Source organism: Podarcis tiliguerta (assembly GCF_965153285.1).
Source record: "Podarcis tiliguerta genome assembly, chromosome: 13".
NCBI classification, from domain to species: domain Eukaryota; kingdom Metazoa; phylum Chordata; class Lepidosauria; order Squamata; family Lacertidae; genus Podarcis; species Podarcis tiliguerta.
This window is the reverse complement of record NC_139546.1, coordinates 30,446,084-30,469,959: the sequence shown is the minus strand read 5'-3', so window position 1 is coordinate 30,469,959 and position 23,876 is coordinate 30,446,084. Positions and strand designations below refer to the sequence as shown.

The following is a 23,876-nucleotide window of genomic DNA, read 5'->3' as shown; positions in this document are numbered from 1 at the left end:
ATTTCTGTGCCCCAAAGAACTGTGACAATTTCTGAATTAATCTGAGAGAAACTCATCAAAACTAACTCATATTGAATTATTATTCCAGTGTTGTGTTTCATTTCTTTTTCAAACTTGTCTGTTCATTGCAGTTGCTCCTCTTTATGGAAATTCAGTATAAGGAAAAGAAAAGAACTTTTTGTGGGGGGACTTGGCTCTTTATATGACAGGGTCCCCAGGTAACTTGAATAGCTAGTGGGTGGATTCTTCCTTTTGGTCAAAGCACTATGGCAAGATCTGCTGAGATCGGGAGTTTGGGATGCAATGGCTCTTTGGTTAAGCCAGCTGATTCCTGACTCATCTGGGTTCAGCCAGCATTAAGTCCCCAACCCTGGCTCAGTCAAAGGTGTAACTTGCTCAACCCAGTTCAACCAGGGCTCAGCCTGCTGAGCCAAAACAAGCCGAGACAAGGCCGATGTAACTTCCCCAAATAAATCCCTGTGGCATGACATGGGCAAGACCAAGAAGGGAGAGTTTACACTGGATTCTAAACCCATTCATCTAGATCACGTGACCTGGCAATCTGGCATAAACACACCTTTCAAGAGTTGTTTTCCATTTGGCAGGCTTAAGTAGAGCAGCAGCTCTGCTTCTAAAATGAGGCTTGGATCTGGTTAAACTTCATTCCGGTTTAACTTTGGTTGGCTTTACTGTAGCTTTTTGTGCAAAGGGTTGCTTCCTAATAAGCAATGGCATACTTTGAAAAACAGAACTGCAAAAATTAAACATAACCATTAAGCCAAACATTTAAAAATACATTCATAAAAACCTCAAAGGAAGGAAGTGTATTTATCGAAATAGATGTTAGGCTGAACCAGTGTGGTAAAGTCTACAGTAAATCTAAGTGCTATTTCGGGGCTTCATTACCTATTCCATTCTCTCCTTTTAATGCCCTTTTAATATTTTAGCTTATTACTCAAGTTCACCTTTCACAGTTGTAACAACACCATTGCTTATGAGAGTCCATGTCAGCAAACATCACTAGAACAACAGAATAAAAAAATTCTGAAAGTGATCCAAACATTTAATAAACATTATCGTATCATGGTCCCACCTCCCTGTCACTGATATGCAAACTAGCCGCCCTCATCACCCTGTTTAGCAAGCATCTGAAGTGGCCCTGTCCATGTGCCAACATACTGCATAGAGTGAGCATGGGAAAGCTGTGGCCCTTGAGATGCTGGTGGACTCCATCTCTCATCTGCCTCAGCCAGCATGGCTTATGGTAAAGGAAAATGGGAATTGTAGTCCAGCAGCAACTGGATGACCACAGCTTGATACAGAATCTGGGGTCAATCCACAATCCTGGGACACTTCCCAGCCTGCACATTTTCCCTGGGAAATAGGCAGTACTCATGCAATGTACATGACAGGAGGAAGGATTTCAAGTCTCCCAAGTGAAAGGGAAGGCTGGGAAGATGATCTGTAAGGTGTTCCTTTGGGGAGGAGAACCTACGAAATTGCTCTCCATTTGGACTGACTACTTCAGCAGGACAGAGATGAGGGGGTGCAAAGCAAGGCATCACAGAGAAAGTACTATGGATAGGGTTCCTTGCAAGTTTCAGCTTGGGGACTCTATTAAAGCAGAGCTGTTGTTTCAGCAGTCATGAGCATTACATGGGAACTCCCCTGTAGCTAGTTTGGCCTTCTATGAGAGGGACCAATTCCCTTTAAGGGACTTTAATGAACATTGACTCTGACAGTGAAGGACGCTCGTCCTCTGAGCAGCACAACCTCAAATGGCTGGATAGATACCAGCACAATACCATCTACTACTGAAAATGCTTCTGATTTGGTAGTTACACCTCAGACATTTTGATTGGACAATTTGCTCTCCCTCCTGCCTGTAATCCGTGGTCACAAAATTGCATGCAGCATAAAACTGCTTTCAGTGTTTCACCAGTTTTAAAATCTTCACCTGCTCATTCCTACGTTTGTGTCTTGGGAGGAATGAGTGTGGGATGTAAAACTGCAGTCAAGTACAACATTCCTACAGTAGACATGTGACTTCAAGAGGGTGTGGTCTGTTGTACTAGCATGGAGGAGCACATGGCCTCCATGTTCTGATCAGTGTGTATTAAATAATATATCCTCTCCTGCCTCCCTAATCATCCCCACAATGAGGTGTGTAATAAGAATTCCTTTGTGGATGAAAAATATTTAGGAGCCAGGAGGGAAGTTGCCAGTTGGATTGCTTTTAAACTGGTGTTGGGAAACTCCAGTCCATAGGCACACCAAGGCCCATCACGTCTCCTCCTTTGGCTGACCAAATTATGGGAGCCCTCTCCACCCATCCTACACCTGACATCCTCAGCTTGTTTCTGATTTTAATCTTTTAATATGGTTCTTATTATATGGTATATAATAATATATATACTGATATATACATATGAATATCAGCATATAAATATTTTTCTAAATAAATAAAGCCAGGCCTTCAATGAAACAATTGGGAGCTTCACGTGGGCCCCCCAGTTGTCCCTTTGCTGGAGCAAAGCATGCCTTGCTCAAGGAAAGGGGAGAAGCTTCTCCTTCCCAGTGTAGCTCTTTGAAGCCCTGTTGTGCTATTCCTTTGAGTCCTTAGTTTTGGAGGTTGAAAGGTATGTCATGAAGCGGCTTGCAAAACACAGGGCTGCCAACCTCCCCTCCTTGCTTTCTGGTTCCCATGTTTGGGAAACGTATGAAGGAATTTTAACAGAATTATGTCATGTGATGGACAAGTGGGTTGCCCAGTCCATCTATCAAAGTTGGCTAATGGGATTGGACCCCAAAAGGTTCCCCACCATGGTCTTCCAGCTGAGGGTCCCCATATAATTGTATTTCTATCTGTATATCTATTTCTCTACTCATTTACATAGACTGTAGTCTTTGTAAACATAGCACACACCGGGTGGCTAACATATTGTAGAAATACGGCACAATACAGAGCAACACAATAGCTCAACAATTTATTTGGCAGAAATACAAATAACATTTTAAAACATAGGCATGTTAAAATAAGCAGCACATGATTTAAATCTCAGTAGACAAAATGCTATCCATTGAAGATGTCCATTAATACTATGCAAACACCTTTGCTGTATTGTTTTCAGTACCTGCTATAAAAACTTTTGGCAAACCAACCAGATGTCATGAACCCAAGCCATTTATTGGAACCTTAAAGGTCAAAACTAGTTCTTGACCTGGGCTTAGTAGAATACTGGAAACATTATTGTAAGTGAATAGATGGATGAGAGATGGAGGTTAGACAAAGAACAGTCTGGAGGCATTTTCTTTCTTCCAATGGGATTTCCTAGTTTCTAGGTCCGATCAAGGAGCAATTACACTTCTCCATGAAATAGGTGATGATTGGAGCTGAGACCAGGAGAAGAAGCACCAATGAGGAGCGGAGAATCCAAATATAGGAAGGTATTGTCTGACCTGGATCGACTAGCAAAAGATCAGAAAGGTTTGGGTGTCTATTCAGATATGACCAGAGACAGGTAGATAAATCAGCAGATAGACATTAACAAGTTCCCTATGGTTTGATGCTTTTTGGAAGAATGTGCAAGTGTATTATAACAGTTTCCCACTCTGATTATAAATGTTAATGTGCATCATAACAATGGGTTTGATTTGAAGTAAAAATCAATGGTTATAACATAATCAATGGTTATGACGTACTCAAAGTATAATTTAGCTGGATGGAAGAACACATGTAATCTTTCATGCATTCTTCAGAAAAACATGAAGTGCCAAAAGAATTGAAACAAAATGGACTTGAGATGATTTAAGCCCTATTGCTTAAATATTAAATATTTTTAACAGGTTGCAAAAGCATCACTCTTTGATAAGCTGCCTAATAGCAATGACCGCTCCCCACATCAAATAGGGGGCGCCTTTTGCATGGTTGTGTGCAGCTCCCCGGATCCCAATGCAACTCCTGGTAGTTCAGGCTGGCTTCATCCTCCCCAGGCTGGATACCTGGAGGTTCTGTGCCAATCCCACCTGGGGAGGTGTTGCCAGGGTGAATCTTACCCGCAAAGTGGCAGTTGGCTCCCACCCTGCCCTCCCTCAGTTAAGTCTTCTTTTGCAGGTTAACCTCTTCTCCACAGGTACGCAGGCGCTGCTACATCAGGGTTACTGTTGAAGGGCCAGAAAGGAATTTTCCTGCATTGGCAGGTTTTGCCTTTCCCGTAGAAAAACGTCACAACTTTGGTGGTTTCACGCCTTGGGCGGAATCCTTTAGTTTATCTTCCTAAGTGGGGGGGGGGTGAAGCGGTGATCCATGCCCCCCTTGTGGCGGTGATACCAGGGTTCCCCGTTAAAGGGGGCTTGAGGGAGGCATTGTCATTGCTCTCCCCTTCAACGGCAGTGAAATGGGGGGCAGGCTCTCTCCTTGAACATATGTTCGCCAGAGCCAGTCCAATCCCCACACATTCTGGATAATCTTGAAGTCTCCCAGATCCCTGGCTGAGGACTGAGAAGGATAAACGCCCAGTGCCTGAGCCAAAGTCTCCCTACATCTGAAACTTAATAAAGTTGGGGCCAATTTTAATCCCATAGCACGTTGTCTTGAGTCATTATTCCGCTCGGGGGTTGCATGGGGTTGGGGGGACTCCGCCTGTCCACGCAATATCTACTTTAATAGGCCATTGACCAGTGTTCCTGGAGAAGTGCCACCATCTGTATGCTATTGGCCAGGTCCTCCAACATCTGTTGCATAGGTGTAAAACACTACCTATTTTTGTTTAGATAAATATATGAATGTGCTCCAGGGAAGTCTGAACATGCTCCATGACTATGATTGACTGTTGTGGTAGGGGAATAGAAATCAAATGGGTGGGGAATTAAATGGACTGTGTTGGAATATGGCATGGCTGGGTAGTTGGAACTCTGAACAGGACTATCCCACCATGCAGCATTCTCTTGCAGGTCCCTTCCTAGACTGAGCGTTTCTACAACCTTACCTGACTGGACAATCAGATTCTGAGCAACACTGAGGGCAGATGTCTTCTCTTGGTTCTTTGCATCTTTCTGCTGGTAACCACAGGAATATTGGCCAGCGTTCTTCGGTGATGCATAGACTATGTATCGAGCATATTGAGATGTTGCTTTCTTGAATGAAACAGGAGCCCCATCTTTACAGAGAAAGAATCTGGTCACCACAACCTCTAATGGAGCCGTACAGAGTACTGCGATAATTTCCCCTTCAGAAACCAAAGTTGAATTCAAGAATAAATCAGGAGCAGGAAGTTCACCTAGAGAACGAACAAATGGAAGAAATAAAGAAAGAGCATAAATGAATACAGAGAGTAAGTGAAAATGTAGTTGCAATAGAGGGTGAACATTTGAGTAATTATGTGGAATTAGATTGCTTTATCACCATTATTTTTGTCTTACTGTATTGCTTTTTAGAACTGCCCCCCCCCCAGTAATTATTTGTTGTATATTTCCTTTAATTATTTCTTTTTGGGGAAAGTGGCATGCAAGTGTCCTACTCTGTTTTATTTATTTAAAGCATTTTAATGCCACCTCAATTTTTATTTAGAAATTTGAGGTTGTAAACTCTTAATTTAATTTTGAAAATATAAATAATAATAATAATAATAATAATACCTTTATTATCATTTTACAACCTGTGTACAATGAATTTAAACGAGCCTCCCCCCAACACTCAATCTCTTATCGAACAACACACCACCTCGCAAGTCAATTTCGCTATGTTATTTTCCGTTCAACAGCCTAACAGATTAAAGATTAAAGATTAAAGAGGTGATAGCCAGGGTGTGAGTCATCCCTGAGAATTTTTCTTGCTCTCCTAAGGCAACGATCCCTTGCAATGATCGTATGAAATACATAGAAGATTAATAGTTAGGTGAGCAAAAATATCTTATGAGGCAATCCTATGTCAAGCTTCCAATAAGATGAGTATTTTAGGATGCAGCAACTCTGAATATTGGCCAGAGATCTTTGACAATGCATAGACTATGTATCAGCATTTTGGGATATTGCTTTCCGGGATGATATAAGAGCGCCATCTTTACAGAAAATAAATTTGGTCAGCACAATCGCTAATGGACAAACACATAGTGAGAAGATAATTTTCATTTCAGAAACCAAAGTAGCATTCAATAAGAAAAGAGGAACATGAGGTTTACCTAGAAAAGGAAGAAAGGAAGAAAGGAAGAAAGGAAGAAAGGAAGAAAGGAAGAAAGGAAGAAAGGAAGAAAGGAAGAAAGAAAGAAAGAAAGAAAGAAAGAAAGAAAGGCATAAGTGAATGCAGAGAGCAAGCGAAAACTTAATTGCAATGGAGGACGAATATTCGAGCAGTCCTGTGAAAGTGCGTAGATTGATTTATCGGCATTATTTTCTTTCCTAGCATTCCTTTTTGTGCTCTTTTATATTGCATCTTGACATGTTTATTAGTTATACATTGATTTTAGGAATGTGGCAGTACACGTACACACACACAGTCCTGAAGTCCTTTACATACTTGCTGGTGTGCACAGGCTTCACAGGCTCAAACTCACCTGTCGAAGTGCAAAGCTCTGAATCTTTGTCATCACCCAAACACCAGTGATTTGCAAACAGAGCACCTGCAAGAACATCCATGCAATATGTTAACACTATGTTTTAACAGGAAATAACAAGGGCAAAGCAATGATTTAAGAATTCTCTTAACCTACTGTTTTTACTTCAGCTTTTTTGGACTTGCTTAAGCGTTTTCTATCAATCCCTGGTAGTTTCTAATAACCATATTCGTGAATTCGCTTCCCAGTTTCCCAAACTTACAGAGAATCCAGAAGAGATTCATCAGGGCGGAGAAGGAGTTGGCTTGTCAATCTGACGTTGCCACTCTTGACTCTCAGGTCCTTCTACCTCTCTCACAGACGAGATGAAAATGATCAGGACTTTTGCAGCATGCATGTTTCTGTCCCCTCCCCCAGGGCACACCCTCAGATGTGGCTGCAGCTACAAGTCAAGGATGTATAATTTTTACACCATTCCTTCTGATGAACTATTCAATGTATCTCTGACCCTCAGGCACGTTTACTTAAAGATAATATTTGATGGTCAGCTTTTCATCCGTTATCCCATTTAACCTCTTTCAGAAACCACTCTGAAAATTAGTAGCTTAGTTCACATGAGAGAAGATTCAGAGATTAATTGTAGTGGAGAATTCCTTCTAAGGATATAAATAGGAAACATTTTTCAGGATAAAATGAGTGGGGCTGCACCCCAGCAGCTAATGCCCAAGATGGAGCTAAAGCATGTACACTCCCATGCATATACACTCCCATGCACACAAACCACCCCCATGTAGCGTGGCCACCCCCATGGCCTATCAAGACTGCATTGAGAGACCTCATGGGCCAGGTGTATGCCACAGGGCCTCGATCCCTATTCTAGCAGTTTGCACTGAGAAACTGGGTAGAGCAAGTCTGCTCACCCTTTTGGCGTGGCGGCATTGTGGGACAGCAGAGGCTCCACTAAGGCCTCAATGATGGAATCATGACATAAGTGCCCTGTCCAGATAGGTGGCAGGGGTGTAATCAATTCATTGGGTCTAAACATTGTATTTGGCTAATATTATATTTCATCCTGGTGGTTGAGGTTCATTGATTCAAGTTAATTGATTCTGTACATTGATATTTTTGCTTGATTGTCTAGGTCCACCTGGTTGTTCAGTAGGCATAGTTAATCCATTGTGAATGTGTTTCCTACCTCATTGTTTCAAAGTCCTTCTATAGAAGGCACTGGTAGAGTGTGGGAGCTTTCTTTGGGGATTAGGTATCTTATCTCTGCTCAGCAAATATGCCACGTGCTAATCAGCCTGAGCCCGTATCCCCACTGCGTACAAGGAAGGGCACACCCCGCATGCCACTAACAGCCGCAGCACATGGGCAGGCAGCAAGGACCAGCCGACAGGGGCCTACTGCAGGCAATGAGTATGCAGGTGGTACCAACAATAGGAATAACAGCCGCAGTCGAGCCCAAGCAACTGCTAGTCTGGTTGCACCCCCGAACGTGAATGCAAGAAATCGATGAAACTCTACTCTCAGGAGACCTAATATGGGCTATAATTAAGGACTTGCAGACGCTGCACAACATGTACCCCACCATATGCCTTGTATGGTCAGATATGCTTGAAAGATGACAATGGCACAAGTGGGAATCAACAGTGCTTGGAAAAAGGCTAACTGTGCAGTTAGGCGCCACATATTGCAATAGGGTGGCTGTGTGATTCAGCACTCCAACATTACATTCTTGGAAGAGACTCTGTTCAGGTCTGATGGCACGCACCTTTCCAGGAAATGATTTTTGGTTGGCAGACATTGTAGGAGGTATCAGGTTTTGGATGCAGATGTGAGTAGTTTGGTGGTGAGTGTTTTGCTTGATTGGCAGTTGGGGCATTGGAACAATCCTTTGTCTTGGGTGGAGGGGAGGTGGCAGTCTCCGCCTGCCGCTCTAAGCACTGGGGTATCCTGTTAAAGGGATCTGGGGGGAGTGATAATTTCTGCGTGCCCAGGCGGAGCCAGGACCGATGGCACTCCCCTAGATGGCGGTCCCTTCTGGGGGGTCACCTTATTTGATGTAAGTCTTAGGAACCCCCGTCTGGATTAATCTATGTGTCACTTCTGGTGGACAGGCCAGAAGTATTTTGATTGTGGAAGTATTGTGGAACACCCTCCCATCAGATGTCAAACAGATAAACAACTACCTGACATTCAGAAGACATCTGAAGGCAGCCTTGGGAAGTTTTTAATATTTAATGCTGTATTGTTTTTAATACTTGATTGGGAGCCGCCCAGAGTGGCTGGGGAAACTCAGCCAGATGGGCGGGGTATAAATATATTATTATTATTATTATTATTATTATTATTATTATTATTATTATATCGGCTTTGCATGCAGAGTAACTGCCATGAGCAGAGCTTTCTGTGCACACCTGGTGCAGTTAACAGAGAACTTTCAGTCTCCACATCACAGGGTTCGCTTGGGTAATGTAGTAAAAGCTGATCTGCTCATATGGCTTAAATTTCTTGATAATGGCATATCTCATTGGCAGGACATTCTGGCCACTCAGCGTGATTTCTAGATACCCTCTGACGCTGCATGTTTCCTAGGTTTTGGGGGTTATTTTATGAGTAGGTGACCACCCCACTGGAAGGGTTCTCCTGTCACCTGTGATCTTACACTCCTTGAATTCTTTCCTATTGTGGTTGCCATTCACCTGTGGGTTGATGTTTTGAAAAATCAGATTATTATTTTTAACACAATACCTGGCTGAAGAATCCTATCAAGTTTCATTTTGAAACCATTTTCTCATATCACTGATATGGAATTTGCCCTCTCACTACAAATAAGCTGACAGTCGACTTTCCCTGGGTGGTTCGTATGTGGCATTCCCCACCCGCCTCCAGTCAAAGTTCATACTCTTGTGTGATTTGTTGTTTCCTGCAAAACTGCAAATCTCACTTGAAATCATTCTTTTCCCTTCAGTCAGGGAGTGATTATTTTCAACACCATTGTGGTTGCTTCAGGAAAAGGTATGTATAAAAAGTATTTTTCTGCCATAAAAGTGGGGTAAACATTTCATAATTCTGAATCATATTGCCAGTTCAGTAGACTGAACTTTAATACAAATCTTTAATGCAAACTGTATACCTTTCACTTTTGGTGATTTGACCTTTGTTATTATTTTAACTTGTTGATTTTTCTGGTTTTGGTTGTGAGACACCTTTTTTGGGCTTTGCCTAAAATGTAATAAAAATGGTGTAAATAAATAAATGCATTGAGGTAAAATTCACTATTACTGGTGATTTTTTTTCATATTATTGGTCAAATTGCACATCTCTTTGTAGTTTCTATAAAACCCTGGGGCATGCCATTAGCATGATATACATAGAGTAGCTGCTTATATAAAGTGTATTAGAGTGGCCTGCCAAGGATTCTGCTTCACAAAATGCACTCAATATTTTTCTTAGTGTGCATTTTTGAACCATGTAAAGGGAAACCTCAGCCAAAATTAATTACATTGTTTACAATGGAAGTGTTGAGTAAATGCTTAAAGTTCTCCCTTTGAAATTATTTGTAGCTAAAATGCTTGAAATTACACCTTGAAGTCTGAATTACCTACATTCAAATTGGTTAACAACTTTTCAGGGTTTTTAAATTTTTAAACGTGAAAACAACTCGTGACAAGTTGGTAGACCCATTTAAAAGCAAGTTGTGTTGCAGAAAAACCAAACAAAAACCATGGAGATTTAGCTCAGACTTATCTCATTCTTTTTAATTTCTGCCTTTCAGGCATGAAATTGTTATACTTTCGTTTCTGGATTCCTGATACTGTGAAGCTGATATTGGGAAAATGGCTACCCCTTGGAAGTGTGATGCAGTCTTTAAAATCTAAAGGTAACTTAGATTAAAACCAAGTCAACTTTCTCAGAAAACTTTTTCTTTTTCTTTTTTTTAAATAATTTTTATTAGTTTTCTTTTCTCATAACAAATATCCAATATCATTACTAAACATTCATTTTCCAATTCCCCCCTCCCTGTTGACTTCCCTCAACTTCCATTTCTGGTTTGTTACATCAAATGATACATTCTGCTGTTTGTATGTAATACTATGTTATCCAATTGCCGTACTTCTTCTCTGTAAATAAAGTTGTAAATGTTTATTTAAATCCTGCCAGCGAGTCCATTTCTTTTTGTTGTTTCTGCAAATATGTTGTAAAAGGTTCCCATTCTTTTTCAAAGTCACTATTGTCCTTTTCATGCAGTTTGTCCATTAACTTTGCTTACTCTGCATAGTTCATCAACTTTTCTTGCCACTGTTCTTTTGCTGGTACAGTGGTACCTCGGGTTACAGACACTTCAGGTTACCGATGCTTCAGGTTACAGACTCCGCTAACCCAGAAATTGTACCTCGGGTTAAGAACTTTACTTCAGGATGAGAACAGAAATTGCGTGCCAGTGGTGCAGCGGCAGAGGGAGGCCCCATTAGCTAAAGTGGTGCCTCAGGTTAAGAATAGTTTGAGGTTAAGAATGTACCTCCGGAACAAATTAAGTTCTTAACCCGAGGTACCACTGTACTTCTCCGGTATTCCAATTTTGTGTTATTAAAATTCTTGCTGCTGCTGTAGCATACATAAATAATGTCCGTTTTTCTTTCAGCAACTCTTGTCCTAAAATACCTAACAAAAACGCTTCTGGGTTTTTTAAACAAAATTTTGCAATCTGTTCTGAATATATGGCTTGGATTCCCATATTAATTTTTTCTCCAAATTCCATTTCTTCAAGAACATTTTTCATAATGTCCCGAGAAACATTATCAAATGCTTTTTCTGCATCTATAAACATAAATGCAGCTTGCTTTTCATTTCAAACTTCCAGGTATTCTATTATGTTTAAAACATTCCTAATATTATCTTTCTTTTGCCTACATGGGAGAAATCCTGCTTGATCCTGGTGTATGTATTCATCCAAAAAAAATTTCATTCTGTTGGCTAAAATATATGCAAACAGTTTGTAATCATTATTTAATAATGAAATGGGCCTATAATTTTTAACTAAAGTTATGTCTGAATCTTGTTTTGGGATTAATGTTATGTATGCCTCTTTCCATGTTTCTGGGACTTCCCCTGTTTTTAAAATCTCATTCATCGTGTCTCAGAATACTTTTTTGAGTGAGCAGGGAGATCATTCTTTCTCACAGCTCAGGAAGAAAAACAACCTTGTAGAGTTTTCTACAAATGCAGTAGAACAACTGCTGCAATAATAAAGTTGCCTGTGAGAATCAGTGGTGGAAAATGTCATTTTCTGGTCCCCTATATCTATATCAATGTAGTGCCCTCCAGATCTTGTTGGAATGCAACTCTCAACACTCCCAGCCAGCAGTCTTCACTTATAGTCATAATACCAAAAACTTTGAAGTCCGATTTCATCCTAAAGCAATATTTGAGTAGCTATATCCTCACAGAAAAGCATAGGAAAAAAATGTTTATGGGTAAGTTAATGTAGTACAAACCATGGAGAGGAACAATGAATAATGATTTGGTTTTGGAGTGGCTTTAATCATTTAATGTAGCTATAGAGTCAATCTAACCCTAAAGCTTGCATTAAACTTTTTTTCTTCCTATCACAGAGAAGCAGGAAGATTCCCAGCCGAAATGCACTGAAAAAAGGGAAAGAATGAGTCTAGGTAAATATTACGTTCCATACTATGAGGGACGACAAGGTAGTATGAATAATTGTTTGCCTCTGGAAATGCTTTAATAATTTGAATTATGGGTTATTAAACTGTTGGGTCAATGGTTCAGCCCACCTTTTGAATTCATTACACTGAAATCTTAATGAAAATATAGTTAAAATACAATACTTTTGAATAACATGTCTGAAAATTACAATGTTTTTATTTATCTTGTTTTTGACAATTATTATGGAGAACTTCATAAATGTATGAAAATACTTGTTGCAGATGTAGCTTACACATTCAAGATAGTTCCTGTCTTTGACCCACAAATGAACTGTGAAAATTTCCCTTTCTAATAAGGCTACTCAGTGTCAATTTAGCTTCCTTACACCCCCTGAGAAAACAAAATATCTCCTAGATAAACCCAACCTTACTTTGGAGAGTCTTGGCTTATCCCAGATTTATTCCAGAGGTCAAAGTTTTCACTATGGTCAGTCATCAAGCAAATCAATCCACCTTCTAGCTCCATAGCATTTCCTCTTCCCAGTAAACAAATCTTGTAATGATCCATAGTTTGTCCGCCTTTGGTCTCCAGCCTCCACCCATCTCAGCTCTCACCTGTGGTTCATTGAAGCTGTCAGCATGAGACAGTGGTCACACCACAAGAATGGATTCAACTGGCTGGCTTAACCAGGTGGGGGTAGCTGATGGGTCTGAAACCCTGAGTGAGTTAGGGACTTAACTTGCATGCAAAGACATGCTTCAGTAGATTGAGTGGACCAATAGTGGTTCCAACAGTCAATAAGGCAGTTTCTGCACGTGCTGTAGAGGGAAATGAAGGGCAGATAGGGCTCATCAACCTGGGAGGGTGGTCCATCTAGGAGAATGAAAACTCTGATCCCAAACCTCTGCTGCCTTATGGGACATCTTCAGGAGAATAAAAGGCCAAGGAGTAAACCCTACACAAATCTGGAGAGGAGCTTGTAAGATGGTTGGATGGCATCTGGTACACCTCCTTTCAGTAACTCCTGCAGCCAAACTGGTGCCAAATGTATTGCTGTGCTTTCCTTTGGACCACAAAGTGAGGCTGCGAGTTTGGTCTTGTCACTTGGGCAGCCCAGGACCTCCATATACACTGCCCAGGCTTGTGCCTCAGAGAGGTCACTTCAGTGCTGTTAACACAGCAAAAAACAATGCAGTTTGACTTCATCCTTGGAGGCACACTCCATTGTCTCTTGTGACAGACGGATGCCAAGAACTGCTGATAACACAGACTCCCAGCTTTCCATCTCCTCTGTCTCCCCCCTGCTTGACTCTTCCCCATTGTTTATAAAGTACCTGCTGTGGCTTTGACATTTGTCTTGTTCCTGACATCTCCCCAACATCCTTTACATGTATATGACAAATCCTTCTATATATTAATCGTTCCCCCTGATAAGAGCTGGAAGGATTTTCTTGTCATGTTCTGATTCATTATCAAAGCAATTACAAGTGATATAGGAAATAGCAGAATGCTGTGAGGGAAGTTAATTGCACAGGTACTTCCCATAAATGTCCCCATTTTTAGCCAGAGGGATGGAACTGCAATATCTTTAGTTACATCCTATTTTTAATGCAATACCACCCTCATCCCAAACTGTCTATCCATGAATACTTCACCCCTGTCTTTAACCGGTTTTATATTCATTTGTTTTTTCTGCTTTTCAGACATCATTCTGGCCTATATTTTTCAGTTTCCTGACTTCATAAAAGCAAAAGCAAAAAGTCTTCAAGAATATGGACGCAACCTGTGGCCTGTCAAATCTATAGGTACTTTAAATATATATGTAACTCACACAGTAAAAGTATAGGCAACCCATTAACTATGAAATTCATGTTTATGCATAACATTTCCCCCCATCAGTTTAAACAATTGATGATTTTGGTCCAGGCTCTAAACATAATCAATGATACCTAACCTGAGGCAGAAAGGGAGGAAGCATTCTAGAGGGAAGAACTGGGCTTAAAGGACATATACCTTCTGTTTTGCCAAATAAATAAAAACGCGTTATTTTAGATTCAGCGGCAAGAACACTAGTGGGGGGAAATTCATTGCTTGAATACAGAATAATATGCTTTTGAAAACCAAAGGTACTTTAAGTATACGATTGGCATGTTAAAAGTACAGATCATCTATTGCAGGAGTGCAGTGGCCCTAGCCTGGGGGCTGAATGCAGCTCTCCAGGCCTTTCTAACCATCCTTCAGGGTTCTTCCCAAGTTATGCCCCTGCTCTGCACCCTCCTTGAGTGTTATGTACTGAAGTTTTCACCCTGGGCCAGCAGGGGGATACTGTAGATAGTTTTCACTCAGATCCACATTTGCAAATAAGGGATTGAAAGTGATGTTCAGTTGGATAGTTACAGAAAATGCTTATTGTTGCATTGTAGTGGAGCTCTATATAAGCAGGCTGGCTGAACCCTTCAGTTCAGTTCTGGCCTGTGAATAAGCAAGAGCTGTTTGAAGAATCGCTGTGTCATCTGATATGTTCACCCACAACTTAACATTGAGTGTTTTCGTCTGGCTGGAATGTATGCTTGAACTACAATAAAGGCTCATGCTTGCCAAAACTAAGAGCTACGGGCATGAGTGTACTAGAAACCCCTGGTTTTTATAAATGGAATGAAACTTGCATTTTTACAACATGAGTAATATCTCTTGCAGTTCTTACTACCATCTCTGGCCTGGGCCACCGCTGGCACAAAGCCCCCCAGGTTGTGCACAAGCATGGCCCGTCTATGAAGCAGAGTGAAGCAATTTGCCTTGGGTGGCAGATCCAGCCCCCTGCCTGCCCACACTGCTGCACTGACACCAGCCCTGCTGTGGCTTTGCCCAGGCCACTGCCACTGCTGCCCCAGTGCCCTTGTCTCCACTGCTGTGCCCTCACTGCTGCCCCACTGCATCACGGTTGGCAATGCACGCACGACCATGAGTAGGGGTGCAGTTGTGGTAGGACCAACGGCAGCAAAGATGCAACAGTGGAGGAGAGGAAGGGGAAATGAGGGGGGTCTGAATCTGTGGGGGAGGGCATTTTGCCTACAGTGGCCATATGTCCAAGGCTACCCCTGGCTGCCCAAGAATATATCCCTTAGTTAGAAAAGGGCTCCACAACCGTTATCTGTTAGGTGCAAAAACTGAACATCCATTCTATTCTATCCTCACTTTGAAGAAATTGTGATATTGGTCTGGACATCTAAAACAAATCAATGATTCCATACCCTCCAACATTTCTCCAGTAAAAATAGGGACATCCCATTCCATAATAATTTTACTATTTTTTGCCCTACACATCTTACTGGGCTGCCCCAGCCACTCTGGGCAGCTTCCAACATATATAAAAACATAATAGAACATTAAACATTAGAAAAAATACTTCCCTATACAGAATTGCCTTCAGATGGCTCAGGGGTTGGATAACTCCATACCCTCCAGCATTTCTCCAATTAAAAAATGGGCATTCTAAGGAAAAGTAGGCCATTCTGGGATCAAATCAGAAACTGGGACAGCTTCTCTAAATCAGGGACACTCTTGGAAAATAGGGACACTTGGAGGGTCTGTGATTCTAGACAGAGGGTGTTGTCTTCAAAGCTACACCAACTCCTCCCATAGCTTCAGGACAACTGCATGGGGGTGGAAAGTGCTTGTCTGAGATATGAAAGCCTCCTAAAAAGCAAGCTTGATAAAAATGGGGGGGGGGGGACAACTGTGGAAGTTTAGCTCAGGCCTTTCTCACCCCCCCCTTTCTGTTTTTCAGGCATTTTTTCATGCTTTCGTGACTCTGTGAGATGGACAGTGAAAAGACTCGTGGGTACTTTAAATATATGATTGTGTAGCATTTTCATCTAACTCTCTTTGTTTTTGTCTGGCTTCAATGTATGCTTGAAGTGCAGTAAAGGCTCTTGCTTGCCTGGGCAAAGAGATATGGCTGTTGGGCATACTTGGGGTGTCAACTTGAATAAAATATGGGGGGCACAGGTAAGCCCCGACCCACATAATCAATCACATGGCATGCCGCACACACACCATTTGAATGGCAATGCCCATCAACCGGGATGGGGGGTTTGACCCTCTCAAATATTTTATTGGGGCCCTCAGCCTCTAGGAGTTGGCTCCTGTGGGTGTACTAGAAACCTCTGGTTTTTGTGTAGATGGGATGTAGCTTGCTGCACAAATGTAAGATTAAAATCTCTTGCTGTGCCTATTATCACTTCTGGCCCTGGCTACCACTGGCCAAGGATTCAGTTGCCAAGGATTGCATCTCTTGGGTTCAGAAAGGTTCCCCAAACCTGACCTGTTAGGTAGAAAAACTGGAAATATATGCACACCATCCATTCTTAGTGTTGCCGTATCTTGAAGAACAGATAAAAGGACAGCCCAAGCCACCTGAGCCCAAATACCCCAGACATTTCCTTTAAAATGTAAAAATCTGCTCAGACAGGCATGTTGACCCCCCAAAAGAGGAGATGTCTGGGTTTTCCTGGACGTATGGGAACTCTGCCTTCTCTTTGAAAAAATGATGATATTGGGATGGAATGCCTCACATTAAAGGGCCTACTGAAGCGAGTAGTGAAATAGCAGGGCAAGTTAGTACACAATATTTATTCCATAAAATGGGATTGCTGGTTTCCCACAAGCTGTATTTTAGAAGAAGCTGCAGCGATCTTCTCTGATGCTATATTGCACACAAATAGACCCCTGTCAGCAGACTACTTGTGAGCAGAGTGATTTCTGTGACTTGTAATCGGGGCCTGGTGAGATTCACAATAGGAATCATCCTTGGTTTCATTTTCATGCTGTTTACTGTTTTAATCTGAAACTTTTCATTTGCAGGTATAATCTATTTTTCATTGTTTCCTGATTTAAAGTCAGAAAATGGTAAGTGTTGGGAAAGACTCTGAATTAAAAGCAGAGGCACTGTATGTACTTTTCTTTGTTTCTTTGTTTGTTACATAAGAAAATCTTTAATAAAAACTAATTTTTAGAAAGCTGAAAGGTTTAAAAGAATACATCCAATAAAAAATATTAATTCACTTATTCTAAGTTGGTACTGTAGTAAAATACTTCACCACTTAAACAAGTACTTGATCCCAACTTTCCGTTAGAAAATATATCACAAACTTTTAGTTTTCTTGTGGTTATATTTATTATATTATTACATTTACACTGGGAAGTGTTGTTGAGCGTATGTTCGTTTCCTTGAATAAAAACTTAGCTTCACTGGCAATTGGCCCTGCTTCTTCATGCTGACCTACATCTGTTCCCATATGCATGCTGGGGTTAAAAGTGGGTCCTGGGTCTATAAAGGTCGATGATACCCCAGTTGAGAATACTAAGTTCAGCTGATGTATGTTGCACATATATAGGTATTTGCTAATAAAATACCTGCTTAAAATTACAACACTGAATCTAGAACTTCCTGTTGAATACATTGAGTGGCATTACTATATTATATTTGAGGGCTCTGCATCCTTCATGTCTCTCACAGAAGGCAGCTAAGAAAAGGGAGAGGGAGGAGTTTGAGTACAGCAAGAATGGAAGAACAGTGGATGGCAGAACTTTGAGTAGAGGAAGCAGGGATGGAGGAACACTGACAGAAAAATGGTTATGCTTAACAACAGCATAGGTCTGCGTAGAGCAAGCAGGGTGAAACAGTGAGAGGGCAGTGGTGATTTTAAATAATGTCAGAGTAGGAATTTGAGCCACACACTGATTCTAGTTTTATTTTGAAATGTTTACTACATGTAAAATCCATATCTTTTTTCCTTTACAGATGAATTAAAGAGAGAAATAGGTCAGTATTCTAACACCACCCAGCTTAAACTATCAGTTGATTCTATATTGCAACACTTCTTATTGCCTGAATCCATTGTGTCCAGTAGGTTTTTGTTCTAACAGAAAGCGCTTCCTTTACACAAGGAAGTTTTTCAGTGTTCCACCACCAAATTTCTGATTTTGGAAGGGGAGGTAAATAATACTTCATTTTAAAATGTCATCTTTATATTATATCTTTTCTTTTTCAGAACAACTGAAGGCAGAAATAGGTAATTCATATGTAACATTTCACACTAACAGGAAAAAAATGCATGTTCTTGAAAAAATAGTATATGACAGGTTATCAAACAGAATATGGAAGAGAAGAGGATAGAGAGGTAGTTATAGCAGAGCACAAACTTCCTTAGGTGAGGGAGTGATTCTTTATCAAGATCTACTGGGTTGAGTAGGGTTAGGATCCAGTGGTTCTCTGGCTGACCTGATAGGTTGCTGGCACAACTGGGCTATACTGGCATAACTCCCCATTCTTGGCTCAGCTGGATATATGCTGGCATCCCCCCCCCCTCCATCCCAACTCAGCCAGGACCCAGCTGGCTGTCAAGTAACATGAGCAAAATGTGATATACTATGGTAAAGTGTGCATAGAATATGCATATTTGTGTGGAAATAACATAGAAGATTGCTTGTGGAATGTGTACATCAGGAAATATTGCATTAATGTGTGTGTCAAGAGAAATCCACTAACAATGCTAATGAATTTTCACGAGGACTTTTCATTTGGGGATGTGGAGAACTGAGCCTTAAGATTGGGAAAATAAGAAACCAAAGTAGACAGATTAGCCGATCTGTGTCTGTTGCTATCTTTCCTTCTGGCCGCTGTCCCTAGGTGCTGATATTCAAAATATGACCGTATCTTGGCAATTAGCTATTTTCCCTTACTGCCAGGAAATCCAACATATTCCTTGTTGAAAACAAAATCATGCCTGGAACACAGGCCTGAATTGGATGTAATGTTATTCATGCCTTTGGGTCTTTTGTTAATAGATTGCAGGTAAAGGGGAGAGAACCAGTTTGGGAGCAGGGTATAGGGATCCTTTCTCATGAAGAATTCTGGATACATGTGACTTCGGTGGCGGGGATTGAATGTGAGGGCCCCTTCTATCGAATACTACCTTGCTTTGTTCCCTTACGATACTGGTGCCAGAATGAGGATGGGTCCATTCATGTTTCCACAATTGCGGAAGCAGCCTCTCATTAGAGAACTCCTAACATGCTCTGCATTGCCCATGTGCAGAGAACTGACACGGGTTGAATATTTGTCTGGACTTCTTGTGCCGGCATTCCCAGTGGTTGTGTGACTAGCACTGCCTGTATCATTATTGCTCATGAAACTTCTTTGTCCATTCCTTTGTTCACAGAATTTGCAGATGTCCATCGCTACAGAGGTGAGAATAACAAATGCTTGGAAATACTAATTAGCAAAATGATAACCAATTAAAATCAATATTGGGGTTTGCAGTATTTAATTATTATTTTATAATAATTATATAATTATATAAAATTATATAATTATATATATAATTAGACCATCTTGCAAACCACACCCCACATCTCTCTCTCTCTCTCTCTCTCTCTCTCTCTCTCTCATCCATCCTAGATCCTAGATTTTATTGAAACTTTTCAACATACACTGCAGTAAAAAAAACACACACTCTGTGTAGCAAGCAGACTGTGCTTGATACTCTGTTTCCCAGAAACAACTGATACACTGGAACCCCAATGTCATAAAGGTTTTTGTGCTGGTCTGGGTAAATTAAGGTGGCACTTACAGTGTCAGAATGTATGTTTTGTACATAGAACGTTTCAAGTTATCCCTACCGCTCATCAAAAGGATTTTCAGACCCTTCTAGATTTATTTATTTTTGCCAAGATATGGGATTGTCAGTTCCTCTACTTTCTGATTCAGCTCCAGATGCAGCTTTTAGCTGTATAAAGATGCTATGTGTGATTTGCATCTGACCTTGCATCACTCAGGGATGTCCCTGGCCCAGCTAGCACAGTCAGTGGTCAGGGATAAATGGAAGTGTCCAAAGAGATGCCTCTTCCAAACTTTGCCTTGAATGAAACAAAGCTGCCTTTGCTCAAAGGCAGCTCCTTTACCAAATCCCCTCAAACTAGATAGCAATGAAAGGTAAGGAACCCTTCACCTTTAGAGTGTTCATATTTGTCTGTCCTTCTATCCCTCCTGACCTTTTCTCAGCTTTTCACATTCATGTTTAAGAGGGGTGCACTATTACTTGTTTACAGATTAGCATAATTTATTTAAAAATCAACACAAAGCCTGCTGCCCCAAGTGCAAAGAATGTGCCAATCATCCTGAAAGAAAGAGGTCCACCTGTGCTGTAAATAATGCACAATAAATGACAACCCATTGAACATGCTGGAACTTCGGTTGTCGAACACTTCAGAAGTTGAACGTTTGTCAGGGAGTTATGTTTCTCTCTTCACAGTAATTGCCACTCACACCATTGATGTTTTTATGTTCTTTATTTACAAGTATTTACAGAAGTCATCATGAGCTAATCACCATTAGTCTGACTCTGTTGAATCAGAAAGCACCAGTGACCTCTTCCTCCATTTCCAGCATCTAAAGTGCAGGAACTTTACGACTTTCCTTTGACCCTGTCTTTTGTCCTTGTGTCTGGCTCGAGCTGTTATAAATCTACCTCCTCCTTCCGATTCAGAGCTTAACCCTTGTGGTGCCTGTGAGGCTGCCTGCTCCCTTTCCACCTCTTCTTGATTCCCTGCGTCTACAGGAGTTGACGTTTCCCCGCTGGGCTCTCCTACCCTCTCCTCTTCTGCCTCCTCCATTCCTAACTGAACACTCTCTTCCATGTCACGGGATTCTGAGCGTACTGATTCTGCCCTGACGTTTTGGCTTTCAAACATCGACAACCCAGAAGTGAATGCTTCCATTTTCGAACGTACCTCGGAAGTCAAACTGAGGCATGTTTCTCAGTTTTTTCAATGGATTTTTCCTACTGGGAATTGTGCCTCGGTTGTTGAACATTTCGGAAGTCAAATGGTTTTCTGGAATGGATTGCAATTGACAATCGAGGTTCCACTGTTCTGTGGACTGAAATAGAATTGCATGGGGGTGGGCATGGGTTTGATACTCTTTGAAGCACACTTTATTTACTTCTTTTACTTAGAAATTCAGAGTGCCCATTATACATACATGTATAGATAGATAGATAGGTGCCATTTGTAGTTATCTATTTTCAGGCCTGAGTGTGATCTACAAGGGGGTGTCACTGTCCTTAAAGAGTTACACATAGCTCAAGTCTGTGCCTTTGTGTTAAGTCCTTTTTTCTTCTTTGCAGCTAATGTGGTCTTGGACCCCAAGACAGCTCACCCAAGACTGAACGTTTCAGATGGAAAATGTTTTTGGGACACAGGAAACATATCTAAGGTTCCTAACTGTGAGGAGAGGTTCGACTCCCATACATTTGTTCTGGCAAAAGAATGTTTTTCCAAAGGAAGACATTACTGGGAAGTGGAAGTTGGCGAGAAAAGAAAGTGGGATTTAGGGGTTGCCTCTGAATTTGCTCATAGAAAAGGGGAGATCACGCTGTCTCCTCAGAATGGCTACTGGGTTATAGGACTCGAAGGTAGGAAAAATTATTGGGCTCGGACAGAACAATGGACCTATCTGAAAGTGAGTGGGAAGCCAACGAAAATAGGGATATTCCTAAACATGCCAGCTGGAAGCCTATGTTTTTATGATGTCCACAATAATAGGAAGTTATACACATTTTCTATTTGTTGTTCTGGGAAGCTGTATCCCTTCTTCTCTACAGGCTCTGTAGCTGCAGAGCTAGACAGCCAGCCACTGAAGATTTCCCCATGGCTTAAAGAAGATGACATTGTTGAGGAAGATGGGAAGAAAGCAAACATCTCAGAGATGGCTCAGGATTAGTGTAAATCTTTCGTTTAATGAAAACAGCAGGAGAGAAGTAGAAGTGGTTTTTAAAAACCTAGACTAAAAGCATCCTTGTTTAAAGGGTTATATTAGCACTCAACTATTTGTATATTAACTGGCTTGAACTTCCCTACAAAAAGAATAAAGGAGTATGCAAAAGCTAGTTTTAATGCTTTTTGTTTTGTTTTAAAAGATGTGACCAATGTAACACTTTTGCAACCTGAAGAATGTGTTTGTAACTTAGATGTGTTTTCTCTAAAAATATCTTTTTAAGCCCATTTGCGGCAATATACATAATAAAAACAAAATTACAGGCAAACCAGGCAGACACTGGGGGTAATCTACTAATTTACATTATCTGGTCTCTAAAGCAAAATATGAATCTAACTCTGTTTTACAAAAAACAAAAACAAAACCCTGTTCTAGTATTGAACATAAGTTATGTTGCAAAGGACAAAAAGATTGGTTTTCTGCTGAATAATAAGTTCCTAAATAAAATCACTAAGAAATGATAGTTTGTAGTATGTTTGGCATGCAGAGAATGAGAGATATGTATCAAGAAAATTTTGCTGAGGATTGTAACAGAATCCCAATGGCACAGGAATTGGATAAATTACTCTTTTGAAAATATATTTAACATAAAGTATATACCTTTTTGTATTTTTAAAAACCCTCTAATGGTTGTCCAAAAATACTTGCAGCTGTTTTTGAAACAAGCTTAGTTTAATCCCTTTAGATAGAAATTTGTACGGTTCATCATACACTACACTAGCATGTAACAACAAATGTGTGGGTGACCCACAAGGGGGCAATGCTGTCCTAAAAAGTAACACAAAGCTACCCTCAAGTGTGTATTCAAAATGAAGCCCTTTTTGTTGCTTTGCAGCGGATGTGATCTTGGATCCCAAGATAGCTCACCCCAAACTGAAAGTAACTAAAGATGGGGAAAGTGTTCAGAACACAGGATTTTTTTCTAATGTTGCTGACTGGGAAAAGAGGTTTGACTTCCATACATTCATTCTGGCAAAACATGGATTTTTATAAGGGAAACATTACTGGGAGGTAGAGATTGGTCAGAAGAAAACTTGGAACTTGGAAGTTGCGCCTGCAAACATTTTGAGAAAAGGGAGGGTCACCCTGTCTCCTGAGAATGGCTACTGGATCATAGGATGCGATGATGGGGAAAATCACTGGGCTCAAACAGAGCCATGGACCCACCTGAAAGTGAAAGGAAAGCTTACAAAATTAGGAATATTCCTAGGTATGCATGATCAAGTCTTGTCCTTTTATGATGTTTCCAGTGAAAGGAAATCGAACATTTACAAAAGACTTGGTGTTGGGAAGCTTTATCCATCCTCTACAGGCTCTATAACTACAAATGTTCTAAGAAAGAATAATGCAAACATTGTTCTTAAAGATTCATTTTGATTTGATTTGTTCTCAGTATGCTCTTTTCCCATAGTATTTTATGCAATGAAGCCTCCAATATGTTCCCAGCCTAAGCTGAGCCAGGATGACCAAGTTACACCATCTGAGCCCATGTTGGGGGGCTGATTGTGGTCTGAGTCAGGATTTAGCTGTGCATCCTGGAAGATCTTGTCATAGGATTGTCCTCTTAGCTGGATGCAACAATCATTTTATGAATGCTTGTTCACACTTTAATTGCAAAGGCAAACAACATTGCAAAGAAGGATTACAATTTGAGCGGCTAGAATGAAGTAGGAACTCCATTTAAAAAAGGAAAAAAATATAATAAGAACTCCTGGGCAGGGGCATTGTGGAGGGGAGGCAGGGAGCCAGAGCGCAGATGCACAATTTTGAAGGGCTGCAAGCCAGGAGCCCCCATGCAGTGATCCCCGTCCTCCCCT

At 40.9% G+C, this 23,876-nt stretch overlaps 2 protein-coding genes across 7 annotated transcripts; one reads left to right on the top strand and one right to left on the bottom strand.

The window, feature by feature from the left end:
- Positions 1–2,971: 2,971 nt before the first annotated feature.
- On the bottom strand, positions 2,972–6,996 carry LOC310663444 (uncharacterized protein). Of its 3 annotated transcripts, none has more exons than XM_083411280.1 (4): positions 6,814–6,996; positions 6,552–6,617; positions 4,989–5,279; positions 2,972–3,468 (listed from the first exon to the last, which is right to left on the bottom strand). In XM_083411280.1, the coding sequence occupies exons 1-4, from the start codon at positions 6,833–6,835 to the stop codon at positions 3,332–3,334; spliced, it is 516 nt and encodes a 171-aa protein (XP_083267406.1). In that variant the 5' UTR covers positions 6,836–6,996; the 3' UTR covers positions 2,972–3,331. The 3 variants fall into 3 exon arrangements, with proteins under 3 accessions (XP_083267406.1, XP_083267407.1, XP_083267408.1); XM_083411281.1 differs by having other exon boundaries at positions 2,972–3,459; positions 6,814–6,994; XM_083411282.1 differs by lacking the exon at positions 6,552–6,617.
- A 2,443-nt stretch (positions 6,997–9,439) lies between these two features.
- On the top strand, positions 9,440–22,099 carry LOC310663416 (E3 ubiquitin-protein ligase TRIM39-like). 4 transcript variants are annotated; one of them, XM_083411234.1, is made up of 9 exons: positions 9,440–9,572; positions 10,333–10,437; positions 12,170–12,226; positions 16,009–16,062; positions 17,085–17,129; positions 18,025–18,045; positions 18,275–18,295; positions 19,445–19,471; positions 21,410–22,099. In XM_083411234.1, exons 2-9 carry the CDS (start codon positions 10,335–10,337, stop codon positions 22,003–22,005), a joined length of 924 nt encoding a protein of 307 aa, XP_083267360.1. In that variant the 5' UTR covers positions 9,440–9,572; positions 10,333–10,334; the 3' UTR covers positions 22,006–22,099. The 4 variants fall into 4 exon arrangements, with proteins under 4 accessions (XP_083267360.1, XP_083267361.1, XP_083267363.1 ...); XM_083411235.1 differs by lacking the exon at positions 12,170–12,226 and having other exon boundaries at positions 9,441–9,572; XM_083411236.1 differs by lacking the exon at positions 9,440–9,572 and having other exon boundaries at positions 10,388–10,437; positions 16,009–16,058.
- Positions 22,100–23,876: the final 1,777 nt, after the last annotated feature.

Excerpts from the sequence above, each read along its gene's own strand:
- LOC310663444 (XM_083411280.1), bottom strand. The coding sequence starts at position 6,835 with ATGAATCTCTTCTGGATTCTCT. Across the intron at positions 6,618-6,813 it reads GAATCTCTTCTGGATTCTCT|GTGCTCTGTTTGCAAATCAC; the intron begins GTAAGTTTGGGA and ends ATGTTCTTGCAG. Across the intron at positions 5,280-6,551 it reads AGAGCTTTGCACTTCGACAG|GTGAACTTCCTGCTCCTGAT; the intron begins GTGAGTTTGAGC and ends TTCGTTCTCTAG.
- LOC310663416 (XM_083411234.1), top strand. The coding sequence starts at position 10,335 with ATGAAATTGTTATACTTTCGTTTCTGGATTCCTGATACTGTGAAGCTG. Across the intron at positions 17,130-18,024 it reads TGATTTAAAGTCAGAAAATG|ATGAATTAAAGAGAGAAATA; the intron begins GTAAGTGTTGGG and ends TTTCCTTTACAG. Across the intron at positions 18,296-19,444 it reads ACAACTGAAGGCAGAAATAG|AATTTGCAGATGTCCATCGC; the intron begins GTAATTCATATG and ends CTTTGTTCACAG.